The 27,476-nt window shown below is 48.4% G+C and overlaps 1 protein-coding gene across 1 annotated transcript in view; it reads right to left on the reverse strand.

Moving 5' to 3' along the window:
• Positions 1–27,476, reverse strand: part of LOC133347856 (roundabout homolog 2-like) — a 277,152-nt gene that overhangs the window by 5,031 nt on the left and 244,645 nt on the right. Inside the window, 11 exon segments of the mRNA XM_061560535.1 lie at positions 134–259; positions 4,743–4,847; positions 7,105–7,343; positions 10,818–10,982; positions 15,197–15,341; positions 18,530–18,634; positions 19,316–19,573; positions 22,708–22,862; positions 23,425–23,467; positions 25,574–25,600; positions 27,155–27,346. Of these exon segments, the coding sequence (XP_061416519.1) occupies positions 134–259; positions 4,743–4,847; positions 7,105–7,343; positions 10,818–10,982; positions 15,197–15,341; positions 18,530–18,634; positions 19,316–19,573; positions 22,708–22,862; positions 23,425–23,467; positions 25,574–25,600; positions 27,155–27,346 (1,560 nt within the window).

Here is a 27,476-nt window from a genome sequence, read left to right on the forward strand (position 1 = left end):
GCCAAAAAGAAAGAGAACTCGGGAGAAAGAAACTCAGGGAGAGCGAGAGGGAGGGAGCGTGGCATTCGGAGAGAGAGAGAGAGATCACGAACGAACGGGAGATAAAAGGGAGCGGGGTCATTGTGGACATTACCGTCCATCTTGCTGCTGCCGTGCTTGCTCTTCTTGCCGGCGCGAGGCCTTTGCCCCGGGCCTCCGTCCGCCAAGACCGGGCTGGGGGGCCGTCCGCGCTGCCTCCCGCCATTCTGGGATTTTCCTGCTGCGGAGGGCGACAGTGCCACCTCAGTTAGTCCCGTTACGCTCAAACCGTTCCCTCCTGCAGATGAATCGCCTTCTTTTGTTTTTCAAAAATACTTTAATGAGGCTCGATGGAGGACGGCTTGGGATCTTCTATCGCAAGCTACTTAATTAGAAGCTCATTATGGTGTTTGGTCAAGGAAGGCTGTAGATACAGCCGCAGAATGGCCGATGCTCCAAACCATCTGTTTTAGTCTTTTGTGTGTATATAAACGCAATTTATGACCATATGTTTAAATTCGGTTTTGCTTCGTAGCTTATTTTAAAGGGGTCGATGGTCGTTCGCCATAATATAAATCTTGAGACAAAATCTACGAAACACACTGCACGTGCCATGCATTTATATAAACTGTCTGCTGCAGAAATCTGCTAATGTTCAAGATAAAAAGGCAGAATACTTATCCTTGCCTCAAATAATTACAGTAGATCCCCCCAGGGGGTTTCTCTCAGCACACAGGAGTCTGAAGGTTAAATATGAAATTGGGTTTTTCCTTCTTTCTGCATCCAAATTCACGACGAGAGCATTATGCCCTTGTTGCACGCATGTTGAACCTCTTTCGCACCGTACGTAGCCAACTGTGATAATCAGAGGTGTGGGGGGATAGACAACAAACTAAACACAAAAATCAGTTCTAAAGAAATGAGTTTTCAATGTGGACGATTTAAAAATGCAAAGCTCCCAGTGGTTTCCTAATATCAGAAGGAAGAGCGTCCCACACGGCCGCAGAAGCGTATCTGAAACCACGCGATGCGGTGACCGTCTTTGTTCGATGGCGAGCCAAAAGCCGGTGCTGCTGCGAGGTTGAACCTGAGTTAGTGTACCCAAGGCATGCCACACTGACGGTGTCGAGCAGAACGAATCCTGAGAGCAGAAAGTGCCGCCGGTTTCCAGTAGAATAATGAGAATGAGCCGAGTCTGCCATTTGTAAATTACATTTTTCCATGGGAAAATATTACGAATGAGTGGTGTGAAAATGAAAAATGTAATCAGCGCATGTTACCCAACTATGACATACGGATCAGAATTGAAGTTAATCCCAGAGGAAATGTAAGATAACGTGAAAAGTACACCGAGAAGCGTGAAGAGACGCATGCTTGGAATTACATTGAGTAGAAGACACACATGGAAGACAAATTACAGACAATAGAATGGCTGTTAAGGATAATAACTGGGCCTAGGCAGGACACATCACCGATAGAGGTTATGATGGCTCGTGGATACGACTGGTGACAGTACGGCACCTCCGATCAAGCACAGTTGGCTATGAATGGTGTGAAATAAGTTGAAATTACATATATATGTGTAGAGAAAAGAGGAAGCACATGAGAGGACAGCCAGGAAGGAGGCCGAGCGGTGAGATCAGCTCATTTACGGGAGCCAGAAGAACTGTGGCATTGCAGGACCGCAAGGGATGGCAAGGGCATGGGAAGCCCTTAATCCATCAGTGGACAGACCGCGGCTCATGATGATGATGATACAAATATTACGAGAAGTCTTCCTAAGCTGTGCTACATGAGGCAGATGTCTTGTTGCCTGCATCAACCCACAAGTCTTTACCATGTGCTTTAAAAATAATCCATCATATTGCCACGTACAATTAATCACCACGAGCACTGCGTGTAACTTCGGTGGGAGGTGAAGTTGCAGAGGTACTTGTTTCATCATAACTGTCCTATTTTTATCTACGCACAAGCGCAGTCTTATTGCACATGCACAGAGACATTGATTACTTTTCAAGGAAAAGACAGCACATCAGCACCGTATAGCCTTCACAGACTGTTGGGGCAAGAGATGTTAGCGTGCACCTATGAAGGCCGGCACGGCACACGAGAGGGTGCGTGGCCAACACCACGCCCGGCCGCCTTTGTCTCCCCAGTGACGATGTTTACACATTGCACCAGGTACTCTTTGAGGCTGAGTCACACATACAACAACAACCGCCATTCGCCACCAAGTGGCGGTGACGTCACCACGACGCTTGTGCCAGGCGATGTGCACGTTGAGGCCAGGTGAAGTGTCAGGAGGTCACGGGGCAGATCCAGGTGCCACGGGTCGACTGACTGAAAGGACTGGCTGATGCACCACCTGTGCCCCCTACTGTGCCAACTTGCTGTGCTTTAGCCACCCGGCGCTCTGCTCATTGTTGTGAGCGTCGCTCCTCCGCCCTCCATTGTTGTTGGAGGGCGACTGCCTCCAACTGCCCAGTAGCGTCCTTCACGATCGACAGAGGTCGATCCTGTCACCGCTGGTACGGCAAGTCCACTTAGCTCCACATCCTCCTGTACCACATCACTCCATCTCTTCTCTAGCCCGTGCCGCGCCCATTTAGCCCCCTCTATCTGGCCGAACAAAAGCTGTTTAGGCATGCGGTGACTGGGCATGCGGGCTACATGACTCAGCCAATGCAGCCTTGTCTGCCAGAGGAGCTCACCGATGGGACTTTGTCCAGATCCTTCAAGGATTTGTGAGCTCCTCAGACAATCCAGCCTGGTTAAACCCAGGATGGATCGTAGGCAGGCCAGCCTAAATGTTTCTAACTGGCAAAGATGTTCAATTAGGGGGGTCCACGTTTCGCAAGCATAGAGAAGGGAGCGAATGACCGTGGCCGAGAAGACCTGAAGCTTCATGCGGAGTGACAGACCAGGTAGCTTCTACACAGCTCGACTGATTCGGAGTGAGACCTCTGCTGTCAAACCGGAGCCGGTCATGGGCACACTGCCCAGGTATGAGAAACTCTCCACTCTCTCATCACCAATTGGGAGTTGTGGGGGTGGAGTGTCCGATGGTACAAAATACCCAGGCAGGCGCTTAGTTTTGGTGGGGCTGATGGTAAGGCCCCACCTCTTAGTGGCACGCTCCAGGTTCAGCAGCAGCACCTCCAACTCCTCCTCTGAGTGAGCGGCAATTACCAGATCATCGGCATACATAACGTGGTTGACAAAAGTGGGCCATCCCTTGACCGCACCCGGGCATCGATCAGCCTCCCATTGTATCTGTACCAGATAGAAATTCCTCCGGTACAGCCATAGAAGGCTTCATGAACTACGTGGTCAAAAAAGATGTTAAATAATGTGGGAGCCAGAGGACATCCCTGTCGCACCCCAAGATGAACAGGGAATGGCTCCGACTCCTGGCCACGTAGTTTTACCCGGGCCCGCTCACCATCATGAAGGTCCTTAATGATCATGACCAGCGGGCCAGGGACTCAGAAAGCACGAAGAACAACCCAGAGCCCAGGCCTATTGATGGTATCATAGGCCTTGACCAGGTCAATAAAGCAGAGATGTAGGTTTTGTTGGAATTCCCTATACCTCTGCTGTAGCAGACGGACAGATAATATGGCATCTGTGTTTGAACCGCCCTTTCCTGAAACCGCATGGGGGCTCCGCAAGCCTCTCCTCAGCGTGCCTGGCAAGGCGATGCTGAATAATCCTTGCCAGGACCTTTCCCGGCACACTGAGGAGTGAGATGCCCCTGTAGTTGTTACAGTCTGTACGGTCTGTGTATGTATGCACAATCATACATACACACACACACACACGCATGCAAATTATGTTGAACGACTCTTCTGATGAAGGTGTCACCATAACAAACATTATTTTTTTCTTCCCTACAACATATATCCTGGGGGTTAGCTTACAAGTGACATGAGTCACGTGTTTTTTTTTACACATTACATCTGGCAGTGCAGCCAAAACCAGTTTAAATATAAAGCAGTGTGCATTAACAGTACATATAGGTTTCCAAGAACCAATTACACCGGTGACATTTTGAAACATGTTTGCCAGTCGTGAACACAACTAAGGTTATTACATTACGACTGTATTAAAATAGCTTGTTTTCACCCGTGTCGCAGTGCATGAATCTTCGTTTTTAGCACTTCAATATCAAGTTTTGCATTAGCTCTGCACTGCAATTCCTTTGCAGCTGTTGGTACGAATAAGCCGACGAAAGCCAATTATAAATGGGGCCCGCTACAGACTTAATTGTGTCATTCACTGTGCACGACCGATAGACGTTCGTGTCACATTTTTTTACCGGCCATCAGCCCTCTCAGCTTACGCAAACCGGTGCCAGTTGGTTTTTTTCTCTTCCTGGGGGATTGTGCATTCCTGCCATGGGACCCCTGCAGCCTCCTGGGGCCTTCATATTGTTATTCACATTTTCTTATTTGTAACACATGGCCCGTTTTCAACTCGGCCGAAACAAATATCTCCCACGTTCCTCGTGGGAATCAAAACATACAAAAAAACGATTGCTGAAGTGCAAAACCACTGAGGACACTGCACTGATTTCGTAAAAGTACGGATGTATGAAATTGCCGATGACATTTTTCGGATGATATTTCTCATTCTTTCAATTTATTTTAAAACTAAGAAAAAAATCTATGTAAAATTGCAAAAGGCTCCAGATATTTTTTTGGGTGCAATGCACGAGGGCTTACCGTCCTGGCTGCGTGGCACGTCGGGTGAGAATCCCCGAGCCCATCCGTTCTGGCCGAAACAAACCCCGTCCATGTCTGTTACCGCGTCCCATCCATTGGCGGAGCCTGTGGGCCCCACAGTGTAAATGGCAGTTTGTTCGGGAGTTCAAATAACGGGGATTAGCAGGAGGTCACAGGTCACCGGGAACCGGTTGGGTTCACGGGGCATTTTGCGTGGAATGACCAAAGCTGTCTTGGCTTGCGCTTTCAAACAAATGTGGTTTTGTTGAGTTAATTCGTATGAAAAAGCATCATGACCTTATGTTAGGCTAATTTAAACTTTCCATCTGATAAGCCGAGTATTTTGTTGGCATGTGTCTCTAAATATAATTTGCATGTTTTTTTGTTTGGAAACCCCATCAGTAGAGAAGTTTCAGCGTCATATTTTTGTTTGTTATGCCAACAGTAGTGGTTATATAAAAAAAATGAAAGATGAAGTGTGGTTATGCTTGAAATATATAAATACAAGTTTGTTTACATACATCTCTTTGACTGTGCCTTGTTATATGACATTATTTCCCCTCCAGCTCCTTGTCATCACTCCGATTTTTATAAATTTAAATTGACCAATCCCAGGGTCCCATGCTGTCACCGATGCCCTTGTGGTGATCAGATGGCCACTGCAGAAAAGACAGCAACGCAGGAAGGAGAACCGGGAGCGAGGCCGTGTGATCCGTTCTAATGGGGGCAATATGTAGGGGAATTGCACACTGCACATGCAACGACTCGCAGAACGTGCCCTCCCAAGGCTGTCGTTGACAAGTCACCGAGAACAGTTAAAGAGCCCAAGGGCCCTGTCAAACGACAAACATCTATTAGTGGCCAATTGGAAGTATGTGGCAAGGTTGAAATTCTTTTGTGCGCGTCGGGGAAGCAACTGATGGCAACTTGGCAGAGAGAGTTCGCCAGAAGCCATACGTAGCCACGGCAAACAGAGTTTGACAGAATGCGAAGCCACTCCAGGTCAAGATGCTGCCTCGGGCACCGCTTATGCCTTGGATAACTGATTTTTCTCCAAATCGAGTGGCAAAATGGCAGCACTGACACCTGGCCCTCTGAGTGGCCGGCCAGTCTAGCCAGGGGCACTTCAGTGTGAGGCTGATCATTCGGCGAGGAGGATTTTCGCTGAGCAGCAAGAGCATCCAGAAATGCAGTGAGGGCTCTGCGTGGGATTAAGCAAGGTTATAAAGATTGGCTGCTAATCCCTCAGGTCTAGCTGGCATGATGTATTAAGTGAAGTGTGTGTGTGTGTTTTTTTAAACATAAAAGGGACATGAAGAGAGGGCGAGATTGACAGTACTTGCAAAGTAATGTCCCTGACTATCTCCTATTTCATGAAGAAATTGGAATTTTCTCTTTTAGGATAAAATAAATAATACAAGAAACCAATGACATTCTGGTGATGAATGCTACTATTTGTGTGGCTGGTGACACTTGTGTGTGTGCGTGTGCATGCATGCATGTTGGTGTGTGTATATGGATATTTGTGTAAGTTGGAACAGCGTTTAGCACGCTGCGCTATGAACCTAAGAACCTGTGTTCAATTCCCAGCCACAGCTGGTGTCAGTCACAAATTACATGAATTGGTGTTGGGTATCTCTTACGTCGACTCAACCTTAAACAAGTACCTGGTGCACTGCGTAATCACCAGCACTGTGGGGTTGCAGAATCAGCTAGACGTGGTGTTGGCTACACCACCACCACCGTCGTGTACAGTTTTGACCTCAATAGGTGCTCGCTAACAGCACTTTCCCCAAGCAGTCTGTGGTCGGCTTTCCCCTTTGCTGTAGAGCATCTTTATGTGTGATGGCATTAAGATGTTGTTTAAATCCACATTGGAAGAATAATAATGTTATTTTCAACTTGTAATGAGGCCGCACAGAATTTGATCACTCTCGTAGAGGGATAACGACTCGGAGGCACGAAGAACCACAGACGAGCTGGAAGGCAGCCAGATGGTGAGCCGGCACCAACAATTGCCCAAGCTCTGCTGCCCTCTATATTAAGGTGTAATTTGCCACTTTAATGGGTGTTTACATGTGGGAGGAAACTGGAGCACCCGGAGAATACCATACGCGTGCGAGGGGGAAACACTCTATGCCATACAGACGGAACAGGTTGAGTCCACATTTATCGCTCTACTGCCTTCTCCTGGTACGCCAGCATATGGCACCTCCTCAACGCCCACTGAAGGGAGTTTCCCAACATTTTTTGCGATCCGCCAACCTCCGTTGCCTCCGCAGTGCTGGATCACAGGCCCCGTGCATAGCCACCAACGCCTGCGTTGTATGCGAATCGTACGTTTGTGCGCGGCGGCTCTTACCGTGCACGGAGTTATCCGCATGGTCGCCGTTCGCCGCGAGCGTGTACTCCATGTTGCGCAGCGGCTGGTGCTCGCTGGATCCTGCCTCGCCGTCTGGGTCCACGTCCTCAAGCCTCTCCGGCTCCGAGTGGCACAGGAGCGTTGTGCCAGGCAAGGTGCACGTCACCGCTGGGCCACCATACAGGTGGGGTATGGATGGGGCCCTGGGGATGGGCACAAACGTGCCCTGACCGCCACCCCTACCAAAGACACGCAGAGATTCCCTGTAAGTCATCCTCCATCTACGATTAGCAAGGTTTGGCTACGTGCAGTGCGAGCGAAGTACAACATACATTCATACAATTGGGGTAAGTGCTGTTCGCGAGCACCCATTGAGGAGAGAACGGCGCACGAGAGAGTGGTGTGGCCAGGGCTACACGCAGCGACCTGAGTGGCTGATGCTTACGCTGCACACCAGGCACTCATTGAAGGCTGAGTTTAACAGGGAAAGGCCTGCTATGATAACACAAGATAAAATGCCACCTGCAAATGATGATAGCCATGCCCGTGATTTAAACTAAATTTCCTGGGACCTTGTAGCGCTGTGTCTGAGCCATTGCACCACCACTCCCCAAATATACACATTCAAAATTACAAACAAGTCAGAGTCTCATGCTTGGCCTCGCTGATAGTGGGGCAAGTGCTGCTAGTGAGCACCTATTAAGGCTGATAATGGCACATGCGTGGGTGATGGGAGCAACTCCACAAAAAACTCGGCAACTTTTGTTTCCCAGTGCTGATGTTCGTGCCACAGTAAAATCTTCACTTATTTCAGGTGCAGTGGACCCACACGCAAGCCCTGGCTAGGTACACGTGGCACCTGCCATCGACGTGCACGGGGAGTAACTTAGCATGGGTCTCCAGAAAGGAGTGCCACCACTTTCCACTCTAAAGGACGAATGACAAATATCCCCCGTATAGCCTTAACAGATTGTAGGGGCAAGGGCTGTTAGCGAGCACCTATAAAGGCCGGAACGGTACACGAGGGGGTGGGTGGCCAGCCCCACGCCCGACCGCCTTTGTCTCCCCAGTGGCGATGTTTACACACCGCACCAGGTACTCGTTTGAGGCTGAGTCGACCTAGGGGAGGCCCAGGACCGGTTCAGATAATCGTCACTGGTGTTGGCCGTGAGCGGGAATCGAACCCGGGTCGCCGGGTTCATAGCGCAGCACGCTAACCGCTACACTACCGCTCCCACACAGTCACATACACACGTGCGCATGCGTACACACACACACCTGCAAAGTGAGTGCACATTTGAAACGGTAACACACAAGCAGCTAGGAAGGCTGCTCATTTCGCATTAATTATCATCATTAGGGGGGCAGCGAGAATGCCGCTGCTTTTAAATCAAATCCATTCGAGGCTGCGTGCTACGTTGGCCATCACCTGTCTGCTCTAAACGAGAGAATTACATTGGGGCCAGTTCCTTGGGGAGAAGCCCGGGAGAGATGTGAACACAAAGTTAAACACCGAACAGAGCGCCGACACGAACAGCATGGCGCGATAAGCAATTTTCCTAGGTGGTAGCAGTAAAGAAAAGAGCAGAGAGAGAGAGAGAATTGGTGTGTGGGTGGGGGGTGGATCGGGTGGAAAAGAACTGAAGACGAATGCGGCGCAACACTGGCAAGTGCCGTAGGGACCATCCCTTCAATGTGAGGAGATTGGCGATAAGTGCTCCTGCCCTGGGCCACCATACATCACAGCCTTAACCTGCTTCTCCTGCAGCGCCAGTTGCTGTGCCCGTACGCACGAACACACGCACACAGCTCCGTCTGGGCGGGCACAAGCGGCCTGGAGCCAGTGACCTTTGCCTGACCCCTGCCCGTCATGGCTCAAGATCCCTGTCGTGGCCTTCGAACCTACAATTTCAACTTGGCCCTGAGGAGGAAACTGCGTCTCCGCGTCCCCCCCCTCTCTCTTCGGCGCTGGCGCACGCTCGATTTAGCCGGAGTCGAGCGTTTACAGCTCTGTCACCCGATGTGCGGTGAGGCGTGACGTTGAGCATTCAGAATTAGACACCGGTCGTATGTGGTCAACGTTTTCCAACAAAGATGGTTACAGCAGAAGCGCCCTTTCAGATTGCGCTTCTCCGGCCGTCTCGAACGCTCTTTCTTCCGATGTTGGGAAGCACACTGGAGGTATGCACTTTTAAATCGAGATTGAAAGCTCATTTCTTTGGGGCTGCTATTTGTGTTCCGTTTATTGTTCTTTGCTCGCACCTCCGATTAGCACAGTTGGCCATGCATGGTGCGAAAGAAGTTCAACGTACGTACAGAGTGCTCGTCGCAACTCTGGGCCCTCGCGAGCTGCGCGGGGTAATGAGTGACCATGAGAAATATTTTTTTTTATGGAAATGAACTGAAACTTCGGTTAATATCTCAATCTCACGTGTAACTATGACGTTCAACGCTTGCACGTGCTCATAATGATTGATCTCCTTTAGTGTGCTCGTAGCTTAATCGCATGCAAACATTTGTAATTGCATACATTTGTATGTTGTGTTTCTACGTTCATTCTCCCCTGGGAAAAAACCCTCCATGCTTTATTTCAAATTGCATTGTTGTTCACAGCAAAGCCAGCGGAATATTTATAGCCGTTGAACGGTATCTTCATTCTAGATTTGAAGCTTTCGTGACTGCAAGGATTCAAATTCTTAGGTTTTTTCGGTAAAGTCACGTAGGTAAAAAATTAAAATTAATAAAAGTAAAATAAAATAAAAATCACGACGTTTCGGAGGCAACACAAGCTTTCGTCTTCAAGTACTTACTTGATGCAGCAGTCGTGCTGTGACGGTTCCACCTGAAGACGGAAGCTTGGGTTGCCTCCGAAACGTCGTGATTTTTATTTTATTTTTATTTTACTTTTATAAATTTTAATTTTAATTTTTTTTTACCTACGTGACTTTACCGACAAAACCTAAGAATAGGTATCTTCATTGTATTTATGACACTCGTCAAAAAATAAATCACTTAATTTTATCGCAACAACTGTAGTCGCCATATTCCAACCCAAGTCAAAGTGAAGTGATGCTCACTCGTTGATGAGGGCAAATGCAAGAGGCAATGAAACGGCGGCGGTGCCAGCTGCCCGGGTTGACAGCATTGCTCTTTGTGATGCGCCAAGCAAGGGGCACGTGAGCGCAGACATGTTTCCGACCGCATAGCCGCTCGCGGTTGCGCCCCGTAGGTGAGCCCTGTGACGCATTTTTAGGTCGTTGTCGCGTGCCGTTTGACACGATGTCCGAGGTTTTGCGCCACGTGCTAGGAGCTTCTTCCCGTTCCTGAAGAGACTCCCCGGTGGACGCGGAGAAAAACGTCGGATGTCACGCCTGAAACGACGCGTGGAACGACCCCAAAAGAAAATATGATAAAGTATTTTATATGATGTGAAGGAAACTGGTCCTATTTGGACACATATATAGGGTGGATAACAACAGGAAAATGAAAAGTTTGTTGTTGACAAGAATGGAAGGAGCCAGAAAGAGAGGAAGACCTAACAGAGAATGGCTTCACGACGACATAAGGGAGATTGGTGTCAGAAAGATGTGGCCACTACTTGAGCACATTGACACAAGACAGAGGAAAGTGGAAACAAAAGCCGAAACGTGCAGTGCACACCTACGGGCCACCTGCCCAATGTGGGGCTGCAACGGCGATCTGCGCAGTCGTACCTGTTCGGATGCCTTGCCTCCCCGGGCGACGGCGAACCCAGGTAGCCCACGCCTGTGACCGCGTGCGTCCTGCCCCCGCCACTCGGGCCCTCTCCCTCCTCGCCGCCGTCCCCGTGCAGGTACATGCGCACGGGGAGCGGGGGGCCGCAGTCGTCGCTGTCGTAGCTGCGAGGCGACACATGGGGAGGAGAAGATGGGAATTGGCTACGAACCGCGTGGCTCGGGTCTCCCCCTTCGTGATGAAGCGAGCGCTGAAGGAGCGATGGGGTTCTGGCTGAGAGCTGCACCATTAACCCTCTCGCCTCCCCCGTACGCTGGAAGGCGAGCACCGCTGGGTGGCGAGGCTTGCGCCAGGGTTAGCGGCAAAAGGGGGGCATTCGGGAGGTTGTTCTGGCCTTGTGCCCCCCTCCCCCCAAGTTTTGTACCGGCTAATCCATAACTATTTTGAGGATTAGCCACTTTTTTCTCAGCGCTCTTTGTTGGTCCAAAGCTTCTACCCACCGCTTACCTGACACCACAACAATTTCAATTTATATAGCGTCTAAATGCAACTGTATCTCAAGACGCCGTGCAAAGGTGAAAAAATACATTAGGGAAGAAGGAGGGAGTCTGGAGGGGAGTGGAGAGTGGGTCAGGGCAGGGAAACACGGGAGAGAGAGAGAGAGGAGGGAGAGAGCAGCACCGTTGCACAGCCTGGAATGGAGCAACTGGAACCCAGCAACAACAACAACAAGCCTCATATACACAAGCTGTGCCGCCACACTGCCTTGACAGTCGACTCGACACCAACTCTGACCTCTAGGCTGGATACTCTGACCTCTAGGCTGGATACTCTGACCTCGAGGCTGAGGCATCCTCATTTCTAGCAGTCAGCCTGTGGCATGCATGCCTGCACATTCTGGGCAGCAGAATTTTGCACACACATATATAAATATAAATGGAAGTAGAGCTCAGCGAGCATCCACAGCTGTAATAATAATACAAAAATGTTAAATTTAAATATTACAAATAAAATATTAGGGATTATTTAAGTGAAAGTGTCAAGCTCAATAAAATATGCTTTCGTTTTGAATGTTCAATACTAAAACTGTGACATAATTAAGATCAGCATTCCATTTATTTTGGTGTCAAGACATTTGTTTTTTAAAAGTCACTTCAAAGCTAGAGTTACCAGATTTCCCATGCAATAGATATCATTATTAACACACGCTGCTTCATAAACACACAAAGCATTTCGGACAAGAACCCTAAGCGTTACAGTATCCACGAGTTTGACTGTCATTTTTAAAAAAGAACAAAAATTACACTCACAACTGGTTTCAACCTCTGCTATCAGTGGAATGCTTTACATTTGAGAAACATTTGTTGACCATCATTATAAGGCAGACGGGAATAAAAAAAAAGCTTCCCACTCTTGTATCCAAATTGTGATCCATCTGGACCATGAGGTTTTCTTTGTTTAGGTCACACTGCCGGTGTTGTGATTGTCGTTTCCGCCGATGATGCCGGTCACACAACAAATTCGTGGTGTACCAACAAACAAAGTTCATATTAGAGGTTTATTTTGGGGTTAGACCACGTAAATATAATAATGTGTCGTTAAAACCCGCCACCACCCGACACGGCCAACTAGTAAGGGCTGTCATGTAAACAGAACGTGGCCTATCCGTCACATATATATTTATGCGATCTAACCCAAAACACCTCTATTATGGATGATATTGGTCGCGAAAGCCTACGTGTTAAAGGTGACAAAGTTGCACCCGCGGCCATGCCGATTTGCAAAAACGAAAATACCCGCACACCAATCACTTGACCAAGTGCAAATCTATACAGGGCGCAGCCCTAAGTGATCAGAAATCCGTTACTCTACTCCCAACCCAATACGCCAGAGAAGCGGCTCCATTTGTCATCTGGGATAAGATTCCTCGTCAAAAATATGATTAAAGGAGCCTTAATTTGGGATTGATGCAGCCGCTAAACCCCACCACCCCCACCCTCACCTCACCCCCCACCCTCACCCCCCACCCCCCCACCCCCGTGTGCTGCCGCGAGTTGCAGATCGCAGCCGACGGGGACACAAAGACGACGGTGGCGGCAATAACCCTCGTCGTTCCAGAAAAGGGATAAAAATATACAACTGCATCGCGCAGTCACACAAACACCCCATTTCTGAGAGAGGCGCTTTGCCTTAACGTGCAATTAGTTTCACTTGACACCATCTGCGCTACGCACGTAAAAGCGGCGCTGTACGCGCCAGAATTTTGATTTTATTTCGTCCCGTTTTCATTTTAGTGCACTAATACTTCCCTCGCAGGGCAAAAAAAAATCACAAATTAAGGTTGATGCCTCTGACAGCCGGTTAAATGGATGTGTTTTCTTAATAATTCATCGCGCAGTCGCCGTATGAAGTCGCTGCCGGACGCGAGCCCGCGGATCAGTGAGCTCAAGCAGAATTCTTTCAGGCAGCCTCTCCACAGCGCTGATGCCAGCCCTGGGGAATGAATACCTCTAGGCAAAGGTGCAGTCCTGCAATTACTCGGTCATACCTTCTGCTGCAAGAAGGATGTTCACCGGTGGAAGCTCTACAGAGTTCCCTTATGGATGGTATTTTGGTCTACTCTTCCATGCTGGCCAACCATCTTGGAAGCAGTGGGAGTACCCACACTTTACCTCACCACATGTGTACCGACGATCAACGAACTGTGGCATGCCCCCCCCCACGCCCCCCATTTTTACTGCAGGAAAAAAATCTCCAACTCAAAAATACCTCTAGACCAAGGAGGGGAACACACTGCTCAAGGGCTGGATCCGGCCTTTAAGGTCATTTTATGAGGCCCGTAGCCGCTTCTAAATGGCCCGCTAGCAATATTTATCAATCACTGCAATTATCGTGGCCACAGTAATCAGGTAAGAGAGGGGATTGTTTTCAACGTGGCAACACTGTTTCTAATTTAGACCGCTAATGGTGAGCCCTAAGATGTGTTGTGGTTTTATTGGATAGCGCTTGGGTGTATGTTAATGTACATTATTTGAAAGACATATTTGGCCTTCAGTAAAAAAACAAGGTTTCCAATGCCTGCTCTATAGAATACTATTACAAAAAATTGCAACTGAAAGCTCGAGAAAAAGATACACTTCAAATGGAGATAATAATGAACAGCTGCTATTGAAGAGAATTTTCCAAAACAAGGACCATGGCATTATTAAAACTGTTCTAGGTAGCAAAACCAGGAAGAAAAAAAACTATCAAAATAGTGTAATGTTCACCTCTATAATAGCATAACCCCAATATAAGTAAACATGATGCCAATATCCCCCATATTAAATCCCTACATCTCGAGATTTAACCTCTGGGGTGACATCGCTGCTCGGGTGGTGTTTACATCGAAAGCTCCAATTGATACACCGCTGCACCCCCTCAGACCTTCAATTCCTCACGAGCACGACTGGGGGAAAATAAATAAACAAGTGAACAAGCGAGGGCCCATCCCATCGAACCGCGTAACGTGCCATCCCGTATTTTGCCTCATGTGCTAAACCCCATACGTATGAATCACTCCATTAGAGGGAAAATGGAGACAAATGCCCTAAATCAAGGCGATGATTGAAGACATTTCCAAAGCTACATTGAAAAGAGAAGCTATGAATATTAAGTGTGGGTGCTGGGCACGTGGCACGTGGGGTTGCAATTTTTTTCCCATTTAGCCGGATGGCTGGGGAGGAGGAGATAATGTTCACTGCCGAGATGGTAGGACTCTATTAAACAGGCTATTAGATTAATGGGAATTTGTACACGTTGCTTTGCATGCGGGGTTATGCGGCCCGCGCGCTGCACACGGACACGCTCCATAAACTACGGGTGGAGGGGGGAGCGGGCGATGTGCACTCGCAAGAGGACTTTCCGCCAAAAATTATTACCCCACAGAATAGCAAGATGCCCGACCTATAGAAGCCTTGCTACGCCACACCATACCGTTTAATTAATTGGTTTAAAGTCACGTGTTTCTCACATACTGGGTGATAAGAGGCTTGGAAACATGGTCAAAAGGCCGGGTGACAAATAGTTGCCGTAATTTAGTGTTGCAATTGTTTATTTAATGTTGCACTTAGGTGCAATCTCCCATAATTCCATGCATTTCTCAATAATAACTGACTGACGTTATCCTCCGTAGTTGTGATCCATTTCTTACCAACTACAGCAGCAGTATATATGTAAAAAAGACCGTAATTGTAGCTTTCAATCTCACGGTTAAAATTCAATAGGACGCTGTCCAACGAAACAAACAAAGGCGAGTGAAATAAAGCATGTTGGTGCGTTACGCTTTCAGCGCATTCGAGCAAATCCACTAATGGGAGCCCCACACACATGAACGCACCCGTCCTCCTGGAGACCTCCGGACTGGTCCATGTTGCATCCCGGAGGGGGGTGAGACGGCGGCGGTGGGAGGAACTCGGACCAGTTCACTCCGGGGGCCTTTGCCGCCTTCGTTTTGCTCTTGGACTTCTTTTTCCCGCGGCCACCTTCAGTGAGCAGAAACAAATTCAAATTGACAACGGCGGTATTTATCGACGAGCTCAACGTCAATAACACAACGCTGCAATATAATACGAACAACGCAGTTGATTTACGCAGCAAGTACAAAATTCAAGAGTTTATCTTTTTTATTGGAAAGGTCAGGAACGTAGTTGCCATACAACCAACTAGCGACGACCTCATAGCTCCGCTTGTTGATTGTTCTCGTGCACACAACAGGGTTGGCACAATTCAATTACATTGTCGCTGCGACAACAGCAAAGCCCGGAGAATATAAAATAACTACAAAACAATATATTGCAGGCATTACACAGGCTTGGGTTGTCAAGTTGACCGCATTGTACGAGTCTGCCAACAGAGATCTGGCCGCCGACTCGTGCAATATTAAAACTCCAGACAGGCACATGGCTTTGGAAGGCAAACAGAGACGCGGGCTGACACGTGCGGTGAAGGTTTTACCCTCAGTGGGAATGCGTCCAGGCGCTCTGAGTGAAGCGGCGCTGAGTGGTGCGAGCCGACAGTATTTAAAAAAAATGAAATTGCAAGTTGCCTGGCCCCCTCGCCACAGCAACCCCTTGGTGTCGCGTCGCTCCACCACTGGCATGCTCACCGGGGCGCCCGTTCGGTGCGCTCATGCATGCCTCCGTCCGGGCCAACGACGCATTTTGCCAGAGGGCCCATCGTCTCGCCGATGCTTCACATTCTCAAAATGCGCGTAATTTAAAAATAAATAAATAAATTGTACTTCACTGTAAAAATAAAGCGATCAGCGTATGTATGTTGAACTTCTTTCGTGAGATTTGACCTGAATCGTTTTGTCCACCTGCACTGCAAATACACTCTCACCTTGATTGTACCACCAACTTAGCCTGACCGACTGCTGGGCCAGGTATTGTTAGCGAGAGCCTAATAAAGTCGGCATGGGATCTAATGTGTGCTACAGTTCGCAGTACCACACATGCTTAGTCACCTTTGTCTCACAATTGCTGATGCCGGACACAGCACACTAGGTGCTCATGTAAGGTTGAGTTGACCTAGGGGAGGCTTAGACTAGATTCAGGTACGAATTACTACCGGTGATATGCATTGCCAGGAATTGCAGCGGAAAGATTTTTGTTTGTTTCGATATATCACCATATTTACTGTCATAATCATACATACAGTTCTCATATGATTTGTAAATAAATGTTTCTTTGCATTCGGGTTGCTCGGATTGTAGCAGTCTGCTCACCCCATTCACTGCCGCTCTCTGCGTGTGCAATTTTTATTTTCGTTTTATTTCTGAACCGAACAACAGTAGCTGTAGCGGCGTCTTCCCAAGAGGTCCCTTTTCAATATTGAAAATGTTCTAAAAAAAGGATTGCTGAATATTGCTTGAAATCATCGCCTGTGGGTGCAAGTGGCAGTGTTTATGATCGAGGATGGATGTTGGCAATCGACGAAGGCAAATTCATACCCATGGGCATATGTGGTTATGAGTCCCAAAATAGTGATACTTCAAAGCACGAGCTATCCTTGCCTTCAGTTAAAAACGGATTTCTCTTTTACTTTACACAAGCTGGGGGAACAGAAAAAAGATAGCGTACTACGACAGGTCAGCAATGTTCGCTACACTTACGCACGGATGCATGCATGATACAACAACATCCAATTAAACTTACAAGATACTGAAAAGAAAAGAACGAGGCAGCCGGGTGGTTCAGGGTCGTAGTGCCGAGGCAGGACCACTGGGTTCGAAACCTTTGGTTCAGCCAACCGTGATTAATCCAGGTTCTTAAGAATATTGCTTCCTCTCCAATTAGTGGGGGGGGGGGGGGGGGGGAAACATTTTTAGATGTATTTTTACACAATTTAATAAGAATTTACATTTACTTGTAAGGCGCCTTCCAGATCTACAAATGAACTGTTTAATTGTCGTGAGATAAAAAAAAACAAGTATCTCGTAGCAGAGTGCATGGGAAAGTGGGAGGCTTGCTGTTAATAAAAGGCAAAGTACAGGATATTTTGGGGAGAAATTGTGTTAAAATGATATTCTCGAGCCTTTTTGCTGAAACCCATACTGGCCCCAATGCTCGGTGACATTTCTGAATGGATTCATCTAAAAAACATGATGCCAATAGCACAACCGGAATGCTTTTAAACAAAATAATAAAACAAAACGCACAGCATTATGAATACGTAAGACAAATTCTCCACGTGATGGGTCAATATAAAAGACCTTGGATGTTAACCCCCTTAACCCTGCTTGTCACTTGCAAAATTTGGCAGTGTCGCATACAAATGACAATATTGCATGCATTCCCGTGGGCATAGGTGTGCTTTTTTTAATGTACCGCATGACAGACAAGCATGTTTACAGACCCTGAGTTGACACATTCAAGCAGATGCATTAAATAGACTCTGACTCCCCTTAATTGTGTTACCTTAATGAAGGCAGACTAAGGATCTTACTCATTTATCTAAAGTAATCTGACTGCAGCTTATGTCTTCTTTGTTAAATACATACTCGTATGTATATATGCTCATCAATGGGAGGGGGGTGGGGCGGGGGAGCGGTGGCACAGCGGTTAGCACACTGCGCCATGAAATCTGGAGATCCGAGTTGAATTTCCGACCACCGTCTATCGTCTCTGGCGAGCGACATCTAAGTTGCCCATGGCCTCCTCCCCCTTCACCAACCTGTACTTGACCAGCATGATGAAGTACGCTCAAACAACCCGCACAACTGAATATAGGGGCGAGGCATTGCTCCAGTAGTGGATTTACAAAAGGGCTGTAAATTATTATGATTCTACTTATTCATAAATGGATTACTTGCAGTGCATCCATTGGCACAATTATTTTAGACATTTGTCTGGAAAACAATTAAACTAATTATTTGCATTATTTAGCATATATATGCAGGGTAAAGTAGTAAAAATGTACAGCGCTGAGTGCTGCTACTACACCAGGAGCTGTTATTATACTAGGCATGATAACCATAGCAACTCATTACATTCCCTATTCATTTGCTTTAATGTATTCACCCACGATCCAAACTCATCCATCCATCCGATAATTGATTTCTCAGAAAATAAAAAATCGGTCAATAAATCAATGGTCAGTAAATGTACGCTTTATTAACTCGTTTGTCTCTTTGGTCGCTCGCTTTGCTCCCTGCCAGACTCTGACCAACCTGAAGAACCGCTGCTGCGATCGGTGCTGTGGCGTGAACCCAGGGAGCCATGGTCCTGGCTCGGGCCACCCGCACCGCCCAGCATGCACTGCGGCCCACGCCGTTCTGGGGGTCACGAGGTCGTGCAGGGGTCGCGGCGGAGGTCACGATTGAGGAGGGTGGCGAGGGGGCCGTTTTGTGGGGGATTGGAAGAATTTGCAATGGGAGCAACAACAACAACAACAAAAAATTGAATAAGCGGCAACACAAAGCGAGACAAACAACCACCAGTGAAAGAAAAATAATAATCAAAGGGTAAATAATGAATCAAGGCAATTAAGCACAACGTGGGATCAAATTAATCAAAATATATATTCATGTTCACAGCAAAAAAAACTGAGCTTGGTAAGCAAATTAAAAAGCAGCATGTGGACGGGAGGGGTTCCTGTGATTTATTATATTTAAAATATTTGTTTTTCCCAAGACTGCTGTGTTGCCTTGCGCTAATTAAAATCAGATGTGAAAACCACAAACACCCCTCGGTGGTGGCGTCACCTTTGTCCCCCCTGGCGCCCAAGCAGAGCGCATCGTCGTCACAGCTTCATTATTGCGACGGTGAATATTTTTTTTATTTTATAATCTGCCGCGGGCATACACTGCTCTCATCTTCTTCAAGTTTCCCTTCCGTTAACCCTCATTTGGGCACGATTAAATGCGCGCCCATCCGGCGTCACGGGTGAACGACAGGATCTGGAATTCTCACCGACAGGCTTAAATGAACGGGGGGAGGGGGGGGGGTGGAATTACCGTTGGCAAATCGCGCTTGCTCCGACGGCACGCCGAAACCCGCGGGCCCTGCAGGGGCTGCCCCTCGCTCGGCCGAGATCTCGTTGGCGATGTTCTGCTGGATGATCTGCGTGGTGGCGTACGGCGTGGCCTGGGGCGTGGCGCCCGGGCTGTAGAAGGCCGCCTCGCGGCTGACGTCGATGCTGCTGTAGATGGCTCCGTCGGACGCCAGCGTCGCCGACTTGGCACCCTCCGCTCCCATATTTGAGAAACTGGCGTCTGGGTTGAGGGGAGAGGAGCACGGCGAGCGTTGTGAAATTCGCATCGGTGTGAAATTCGCATCGGTGTTTGAACGGCTTTTCTGCACACCACCACGCACTGCTCATTTCTTCAGGATCTCATATTTTCCACGTTTACATGTGATAGTTGGAGATTTAAAAACAAATTTGTTGCAGGCAAAAAAATAATTTGCTTCAGAAAAAAAGGAGAGTTTCTTGGGCTTAATTTTTAGGGGCTCTTTGTATTCATGACCAATATATTTAAGGACTATTCCTTAAACAGTTTAACTTTGCAATTTAAACATCCTCAAGTTTGATGGTGGACTTTAAAAATACTTTTGAAGTTAGTACTGTAATGTTAATTTTGTATTATAACATTCAGGTGGAAGAACACAAACATTTTGTGCGCAGCAAGCCATGTCAACAACAGGATGGCAATGTTCCGTGTGATAAGCACAAAGACAAAAACCCCCAAAGTTTTTCGGAGATAAAAATAAAATCTGTCATCGGGAACTCAATGGAAATAGTACACAATCAGATGCAATTTACCAACACACCCAGGGCGCCGCACCAAAATGAGAATATTTCAGAAGACAAGCATTACGCTGTCAACCTGCAGTCCAAGGTGAGCCGAGTAAATTAACGGAAACCAGGAGGTGGGCGTGCCGTGCTGACGTCCATCCTCGTCCGGCGCAGAAATAAGGCAGATACATCGAGAGCCTAGGAGTCTGAGAGCCATTTACCCGCTCCGTGGGCAGGGGGTCCTGGGTGGGAAGCAGCGATGCAAACTAAAGAATGGCTCTCACGTCTCGTTTCACGCTTCCCGTGGAAATGACGAACATTTTTCCTGGCTGGAAATCGTTGTGACTCTCATTCGCAGTTGTGGCCAGTGACCCACAAAAGCCAACAGACCGGGCTGCTTAATTCCACGCGCACACGCAGATTACCCCCTAATGCCAGTTTTGCAAGATCCCTACAAACATTATGCGTGTCCTTTCTTGCTGCCTAAATATAAAAGCGGATTTTTTTTAATCTGTAGGCTTGACGCAATACTATCATTCAGAATAGTATCATGTTTGAAGACAAAAAAGTGGCATAAAAATAATAACAATTACTATTTCAACTGAGAGGTGTGGAATGAGTGTTGTCCAAGACACGCTCTTACACAAGAAATCATTCTATATTTAGATGCCAAAGTTGGAACTCAGAGTTATCGTATGAGATTCATGGTGGCAAGAGTTTGCTATGTGCTAAGCCTTTCGATCAGATGTCATCTTGATAGCCGAGTGTCGATATCCTACAGCAGATGGCTTTCTGCCATTTGTAATCGTCAGCATCTCCCATGGAGTCCTCGCAAATTGCCCACATTGTACTGACAACTGTTACTTTTCCATCCTCAACTCCTTTTAGCTTCCATTCCCCTCCCCCCCCCCCCCAGTTGACCCATCTTCAAATATTCTCCCCACACGCCACCTTTCCTCTCATCAGATTACTCAGTAATTGCTGCTTGTGCCAATTCTCTGCCAGTACATCTTCACTTCATTCTCGTCGCACCAACTCAATGATTTATTTTATGCTGGAGCACCGCATCTCGAGCCTGCTTCGTGTTTTCATCTCATCCTTCTGCAGTGCCCATGCTGCATGAGCACATTCCACTTCACTCCAGAACCAAAGCTTTCATATCTTCGTGCTCAATGTTTTGTTTGGTGTCTGACATTATCATTCCCCCTGACCTTTTTAAAAAGCTGCCTTTTGCCATTCTGATTATTTCTCCTCATATATTTGTTTACTGCATGCACAACATGTTTTCATTCATGAAATGACAACAACAATTACAGTGGCAATATGACAATGATATTAAGCATGAGAAGACCATAGGACTAACATTTCTCGTGGAGGAAATTTGACGGGCCACTAATATTTCTTTTCAACAAAACATTTAACAAAACCGCACAATGTAAAGACTATGCTTGAGCAAGATAAATAATTAATATAATGTTCAGACATGTCTCTGCTTTTGTAAATTAATCTTTGCCATCTAAGGCCGCTGAGACAGAGCCTTGTGCCTCGGACGCCTCTAATAATGTTGATCATCAACGCGACAAAAGAACTATGAATGATGTTCATTAAGTCGAGCATGGGGAATCACAGGTACAGCTGTTGTGCCGTTTGAAGTTGGCCAACGTATGCCCAGCTCGAACATTAGCAGAGGATGAAAAAAACCCCGTTGTTTTTGTTGCAGACTACACAGGGAGGCTCATAAAACAGAGGCTTGCGCCATATTTTGCTGTCATCGTTCCATGAAACAAACTAGCGGTGTCACACCCGCAGCAGGCCTCAGGCTGCTCTATCACTGATAGCCAGTATTTCTCATCCACGGGCTGAATTGGACCTTCTGAATAGTTATTAATAATTTTGGCATCTGGCCTACCTCCAAATGTGTAGAGTCGTGATTCGCCGGCAAAGTATACATATTTAATGACATCCATTTCATTCAAAATCCTCTCCACAAAAGGCTGCACTATATCTTCCACTTTCCAAAAACACATACAGCCTTAAACAGTCATTTAAATAAATTGAATTTCAACTTGACACGCAAAGCATTCACTCGCTCTCGCAGAGAGAGAGAGCAACTCAAGAGGCGCGAGGAGCCACAGGCAAGTAGGAAAGGCATCCAGGTGGCAAGCCGGCACCAATTTTCCAAGCTCTGTAGTCCTCTCCATATTCAGGTGTTATCTTCCAATTTAGGAGTATTTACACGTCTGAGGAAAGCGGAGCAGCCAGAGAAAACCCAGACGTGTGAGGAGGCAACAACACTCAGGTGGATTTCACATTTGCTTTACTGCCTTTTTGCGGCACCTCCTTAACGCTCACAGGAAGGGAGTTTCAGAACATTTGTGTGATCCACCATACCTCGCTTTATCAGCGCTCGATTACGGGCGTGTGCGAGTAGTGCGCAGCTAAATCATCATCATCGGGCTACCAAATTCTGGACAAAGTCTTCCCTCGCCGCACACCACCCCTCGCTGCTTTGCGACTCCACAACCTGCAAGACGGTCGCTTGACGGGAGGCAAGTGCGGGAGGAGAGGAAGAGCCGGGATGATGAAAGACGCTGGCCGGGGCAGCCGCCTCACCTGCGTGCGAGAACCCTTGGTCAGCGGCCTCCGTGGGGTGAGGGCAGCAGCTGACGGCGCAGTTGTTGGCCCCGGAGCCAAGTTGCAGTGCGGTGGAGGGCCACGAGTCGGCCAGCCACGGGTAGGTGGGGTCGCTGGGGTTCAGCACTCCCGGCCTGTGGCGGGGGGGGGGGGGGACGACGATGACCACGATGACGACGATGACGCACGACGCCAATGCTTAACGGCACGGCCACTTGACGCGAGCGCCACACTACTGCGGGCGTCGGCCATCGCGCCGGGGAAGGCCGCCCTTTGACAAGATTGTTACACGCCTTTTTTGCTTAGAAGCCGCCCCCCCCCCCGCCGCACCCAAACCCTCCTCTCAAACAAAAATTTCGGCTCGATTATCATAACAATTGAAAATCACGTGACGTGTTCTCCAATTATATATTTACATTTTTAATCGCATTGGGGTGTCAACCGACGTGGCAAGCGGCGTCGCGAATGTTTTCAAAACAGCCAATGGAACGGCACAAAGGAACTAATTTCGTGCGTTGCAGAGAAAAATGGGAAGCGATTGCCATAATCAGCGCTGATCACAGAAGCCCACTCTTAATTGTGTCCAAAAAATCCACTTGGCCATTTTCCAAGCGCGTGGTGGTGGTGGTGGTGGTATTGCTGACAAGCGCGGCTGACAGGAAAGAAAAGCGCAGACAGGGAAAGCGTTTTCTTTACCGTCCATTACTCATGACTGTCCCCTGCGTCCTCTGGAAGGTCACTGTAATGGGAAAAGCGAGAGAGCGAGAGTCAGTGCCGCGGCGAATGCAGATCCCCAGCCCAGCGATATTTTTCAACCCACATGACATGGGCCATTTACCAGTGTGACACCCATGCACACTCACACAGAGCGCACGCTCGCTCGCGCGCACGCACGCACACACAGTCAGTAGCAACGCCATCGTACACACGTGCACGCGGAAATAATCTCTTTACAGGCTGTCGAGGTAAGTGCTGTTAGCAAGCGCCTATGAAAGCCAGCGTGGCAAACGAAGGGTGGGGGAGTGACCAACGATGTACCTTCAGGTACTCATTTTTTGTCGTCGGTTCACCACCTGGCTGGTGCCCCCCCCCACCCATCCTTGTGTGCGCGGGGCGTAACAAGTTGCAATTCTTATCATCATTATTTTAGTCGCAATTTACGGGAAGGCTCCAGGCCAGAATCAGATAGCGGGAATTAACCACAGATCCTTCTCCAAAGACAAAGATCCCCCATACAGCCTGTAGAGGCTGTTGGGCCAAGGGCTATTAGTGAACTCCTATTAAGGCTGGAATGGAGGAGGTGGTTTGGCTGGGTCACTCTCTATACACACAAAGATCCCCCGTATAGCCTTAACAGATTGTTGGGGAAAGTGCCGTTTGCGAACACTTATGAAGGCCGGTACGTTACACAAGGGGGTGGGTGGCCAGCACCACGCCCGACCGCCTTTGTCTCCCCAGTGGCGATGTTTACACACTGCACCAGGTACTCATTTGAGGCTGAGTCGACCACATACAAACACACACACATTCAGACACAAATGCTCACGCACACAACACAATCACACATGTTCATGCACTCGGATGATGAACGCACCTCACGCACACACACACACAGTTGCATTGTATTTTGGCTGAGTAAGTTTAATAAGGAGCCCCAGTGGCTAGAACATCTTCACTCCTTCCCACCCCCAACTCCCCCAGCAAGTAGCCTCAATTTAAGCCACGGGGTCTCTTGTCTTCTCTTTGTCATCAGTAACCCTTAGCCCGGTCCTGACCGCCCTCCTGCCTCCACCGTAACCCATCCCGAGGCGGTTCGGCGATGACCTTCATATCCGTGATGGATTTTATTTCACGACAGTGGCACATTTCGTGAGGACGGCACACCCTGGGCCAAGTCCCCCATTGCTCAATGAAAAAAAAATTATCCAAGAAAAATCAAATATCGCATCACCAAAAAAGAGATAAAAGCATTTCCCCCAAACACCCTCCCCCCCCTCTTTATATCTGGCTGATTAAGGCGTCCAGTCAATAACAATGTTCGTAGCTTGGATCCTCTGTTCTTTTTATTTTCTATTTCTGCGTCATATCAGCGGCAGCCTCAAAAAATCCGCACGATCTCAATCACCCGTTTGGCAGCAAGCTCGGCAATTTCTGCAGGAGTGGGCGGCCCAGGAGTGCAATGCACCTTCCCTGGATGGGAAAGGGGCTCTAAATATGAGGCCATCACGCAGATCAGTTGCATTATCTGCTGTCGTGCAGTTTCTAATTCTTCCCTGTAAAGGGTGCACACTTGCCAATAACCTCTTGCAACTGATTGGTATCAGTGTTCGCATTGTTATCCCTGTAAAGCAATTAGGCCTATTAGCTCCATTAACTTCGCTAGCACCGATCGCCTTTTGCCAGCCAACCGAATGTTGGGACGTAAAAAATTCGCGACACTGAATTGTCAATCAGTCTCATGCATCGGAGGCACGTTTAAAGAAGCAAGCCATGGCAGTGGGGTGGAGGGTGCAAAAGGTTTACAGCCCACTCCTCCCTCCCACCCCGTACCCCCAACAGGAATCACCAGTTCAAACCCCCAGCAAGTACACGAGATACAGGTGAAATATTTGTCTCTTCTAGCAGCAGCTTTATTCTTTTAAAAGTACCAATGCGTAATGGGTTAATCCATGCATATGCATTGAGCTTAATCCACACTTGTGGGTTAGTGTAGGGCCCACTTGGGCGAGCGAGCGCACTGTGATCACGGGTGTTTTTTGCGAACGGTAATTCCGCCCTCCCGTCCGTGGCTGGAAACATGTAAAATGACTGAAATTAGAACGTGCGATGCAGCTTAGGCCCATACCTGCAGGCGTGAAGGTGAAGGAGCGAACTGCAATAGCAGGCCCAGCGTGAACAGAGAAGGGGGGGGGGGCAGAAGCACAGAGACAGAATAGCAGAAAGAAAAAAGAATCAAGCGTTAGAAAGCAGCTACGGGTGTGAGACGGCTCTTACAGGCGGCGGTTAAAAGAAGCGAGATTGTTTTACTCTTAAACATAAAGTAGATCAGCAGCAGGCCCTGGGCAGTGGGCTGAAGATAGGCAGAGGATCAGGCTGCAAATAAACAGGGACAGGTGCGGCTGCACGGGGCGACCATGCCATTTTTTTGGTTTATCGGCAATAACGCCGCACCATTGATTTTTTTGCTGCTGCCTCATACATCAGCTCGGCACATCACTCCCACTTCCATTCCTTCCCCCTGGCACCCGACCGACCGCCTCCCCCACCCCCCCCCCCCGGCCCAGTCCCAACCCGAGGCCCAACTGCACAGATTCCCCGACGAGAGCCGCATCCGACAACAATTAGGACGGCCGGTCGCTTATCCGCTTGCGGTGCTGCAGCGGAAGAGTTGTCGCGTACATAAATCTTCCTCGGCAAGATATTGGGTGTGAACACGGGTCAAGGGTGGTGAGCCATGCGGCACGCGTTTTAGCCGCCGCCGCACTCACGGCTTGACCTCCAACCGTGACCGCCCTCCGAGGCGCTTAACAGGGTTCAAGCTTAACCACATGCAGAGTACTCGTCGAATAAGGCCCCGTTAGGTACATTATGCGTGGCATGAAGCTCGTGGCCAATAACAAAATTGATAATAATTGAAATGGATTTTTTGGGAGAATACAATTTGAGGCCCAAAGAGGCACCGCACTCGTGATCTAATTGCCATTGAGCAATGGCCATTATCATTTCGAGGTCTTAAGAAGGTAGCAGGAAAAAACCTACGTTACCTTGGCAAGGGCATGTATATCCACAGGACAAATGACTGATCGCAGAGGAGAATGGACTGAGGTGACCCTTTCCAGCATCTTAATAGGATTTTAACTCACAGACAGTTGCACGATTGGGAGTTCTGCTGTATTACCAATTCAGCTACACTCCAAGCACAATTCAGGGATACTTAAGAGAATAAAAAATACAGAACATTCTCCTTGTTGAACATTTTCAGAAGTGCACAGCAAATAATTCAATATTGCAGTTATTATTGCCACATTAAGCTACCACTTATGCTGAGGAAGTCATATTACTAGTCATTTAAAAAATCAATGTGGCAAATATTTTAATGGGGAAGTGCATTAAAACGCAACTCTGGTAAAATGCAACCGGAGGAGCTCGGGCAGACGCTTGCAAGTTGGAGTGGGCGTAACAGCTGCTTGCCAAGGTGAAGGCAGGTGGGCTTGGCGGTCAAAATTGCACACGTGGTCCAACATCCCAGCAAAGAAGGGGTGGCCATAACGGCAAGCCCAGCGCTGAACCAAAAAGCTCAGAGTTATGGGATGCGAGTGCAGTGATTGAAAGGGCGAGCATGCCACCACCGCCCGCACACGAGCCCACCACGCGGTGGTGGCACGCACGCATGCACGGGACCGGGTCTGCCTGGCAAAAGGCGTACCGGCGTAGTTGCTGAGTCCTTTGCGCTTTTTGCGCCGGCAGTAGAGCCACACGCTGAAGCTCATGAGGATGACCCAGCAGGCGCCGCCGATGCCGGCGATGAACGCGGGCTGCTTGACCACGTCGGATATCTGCCCGGCAAGGCTCACGTTGCTGCCGGGCTGCATGGAGACGATGCCTCCGCCGACGGGCTCTGTCGCCCCGCGATGGCAAGGGCGGCGCGGGGAAACACACACACGCACACACGCCACCATCATCATCATCACCTGTTCCTTCTGTCAGCTTCTGTCAGCTCATAGGCGACGCTGGGGCCGGGTGAAATT

The sequence above is a fragment of the Lethenteron reissneri genome, chromosome 26, assembly GCF_015708825.2.
Source record: "Lethenteron reissneri isolate LAM-NWPU_2019-01 chromosome 26, ASM1570882v1, whole genome shotgun sequence".
In the NCBI taxonomy this organism is placed as follows: domain Eukaryota; kingdom Metazoa; phylum Chordata; class Hyperoartia; order Petromyzontiformes; family Petromyzontidae; genus Lethenteron; species Lethenteron reissneri.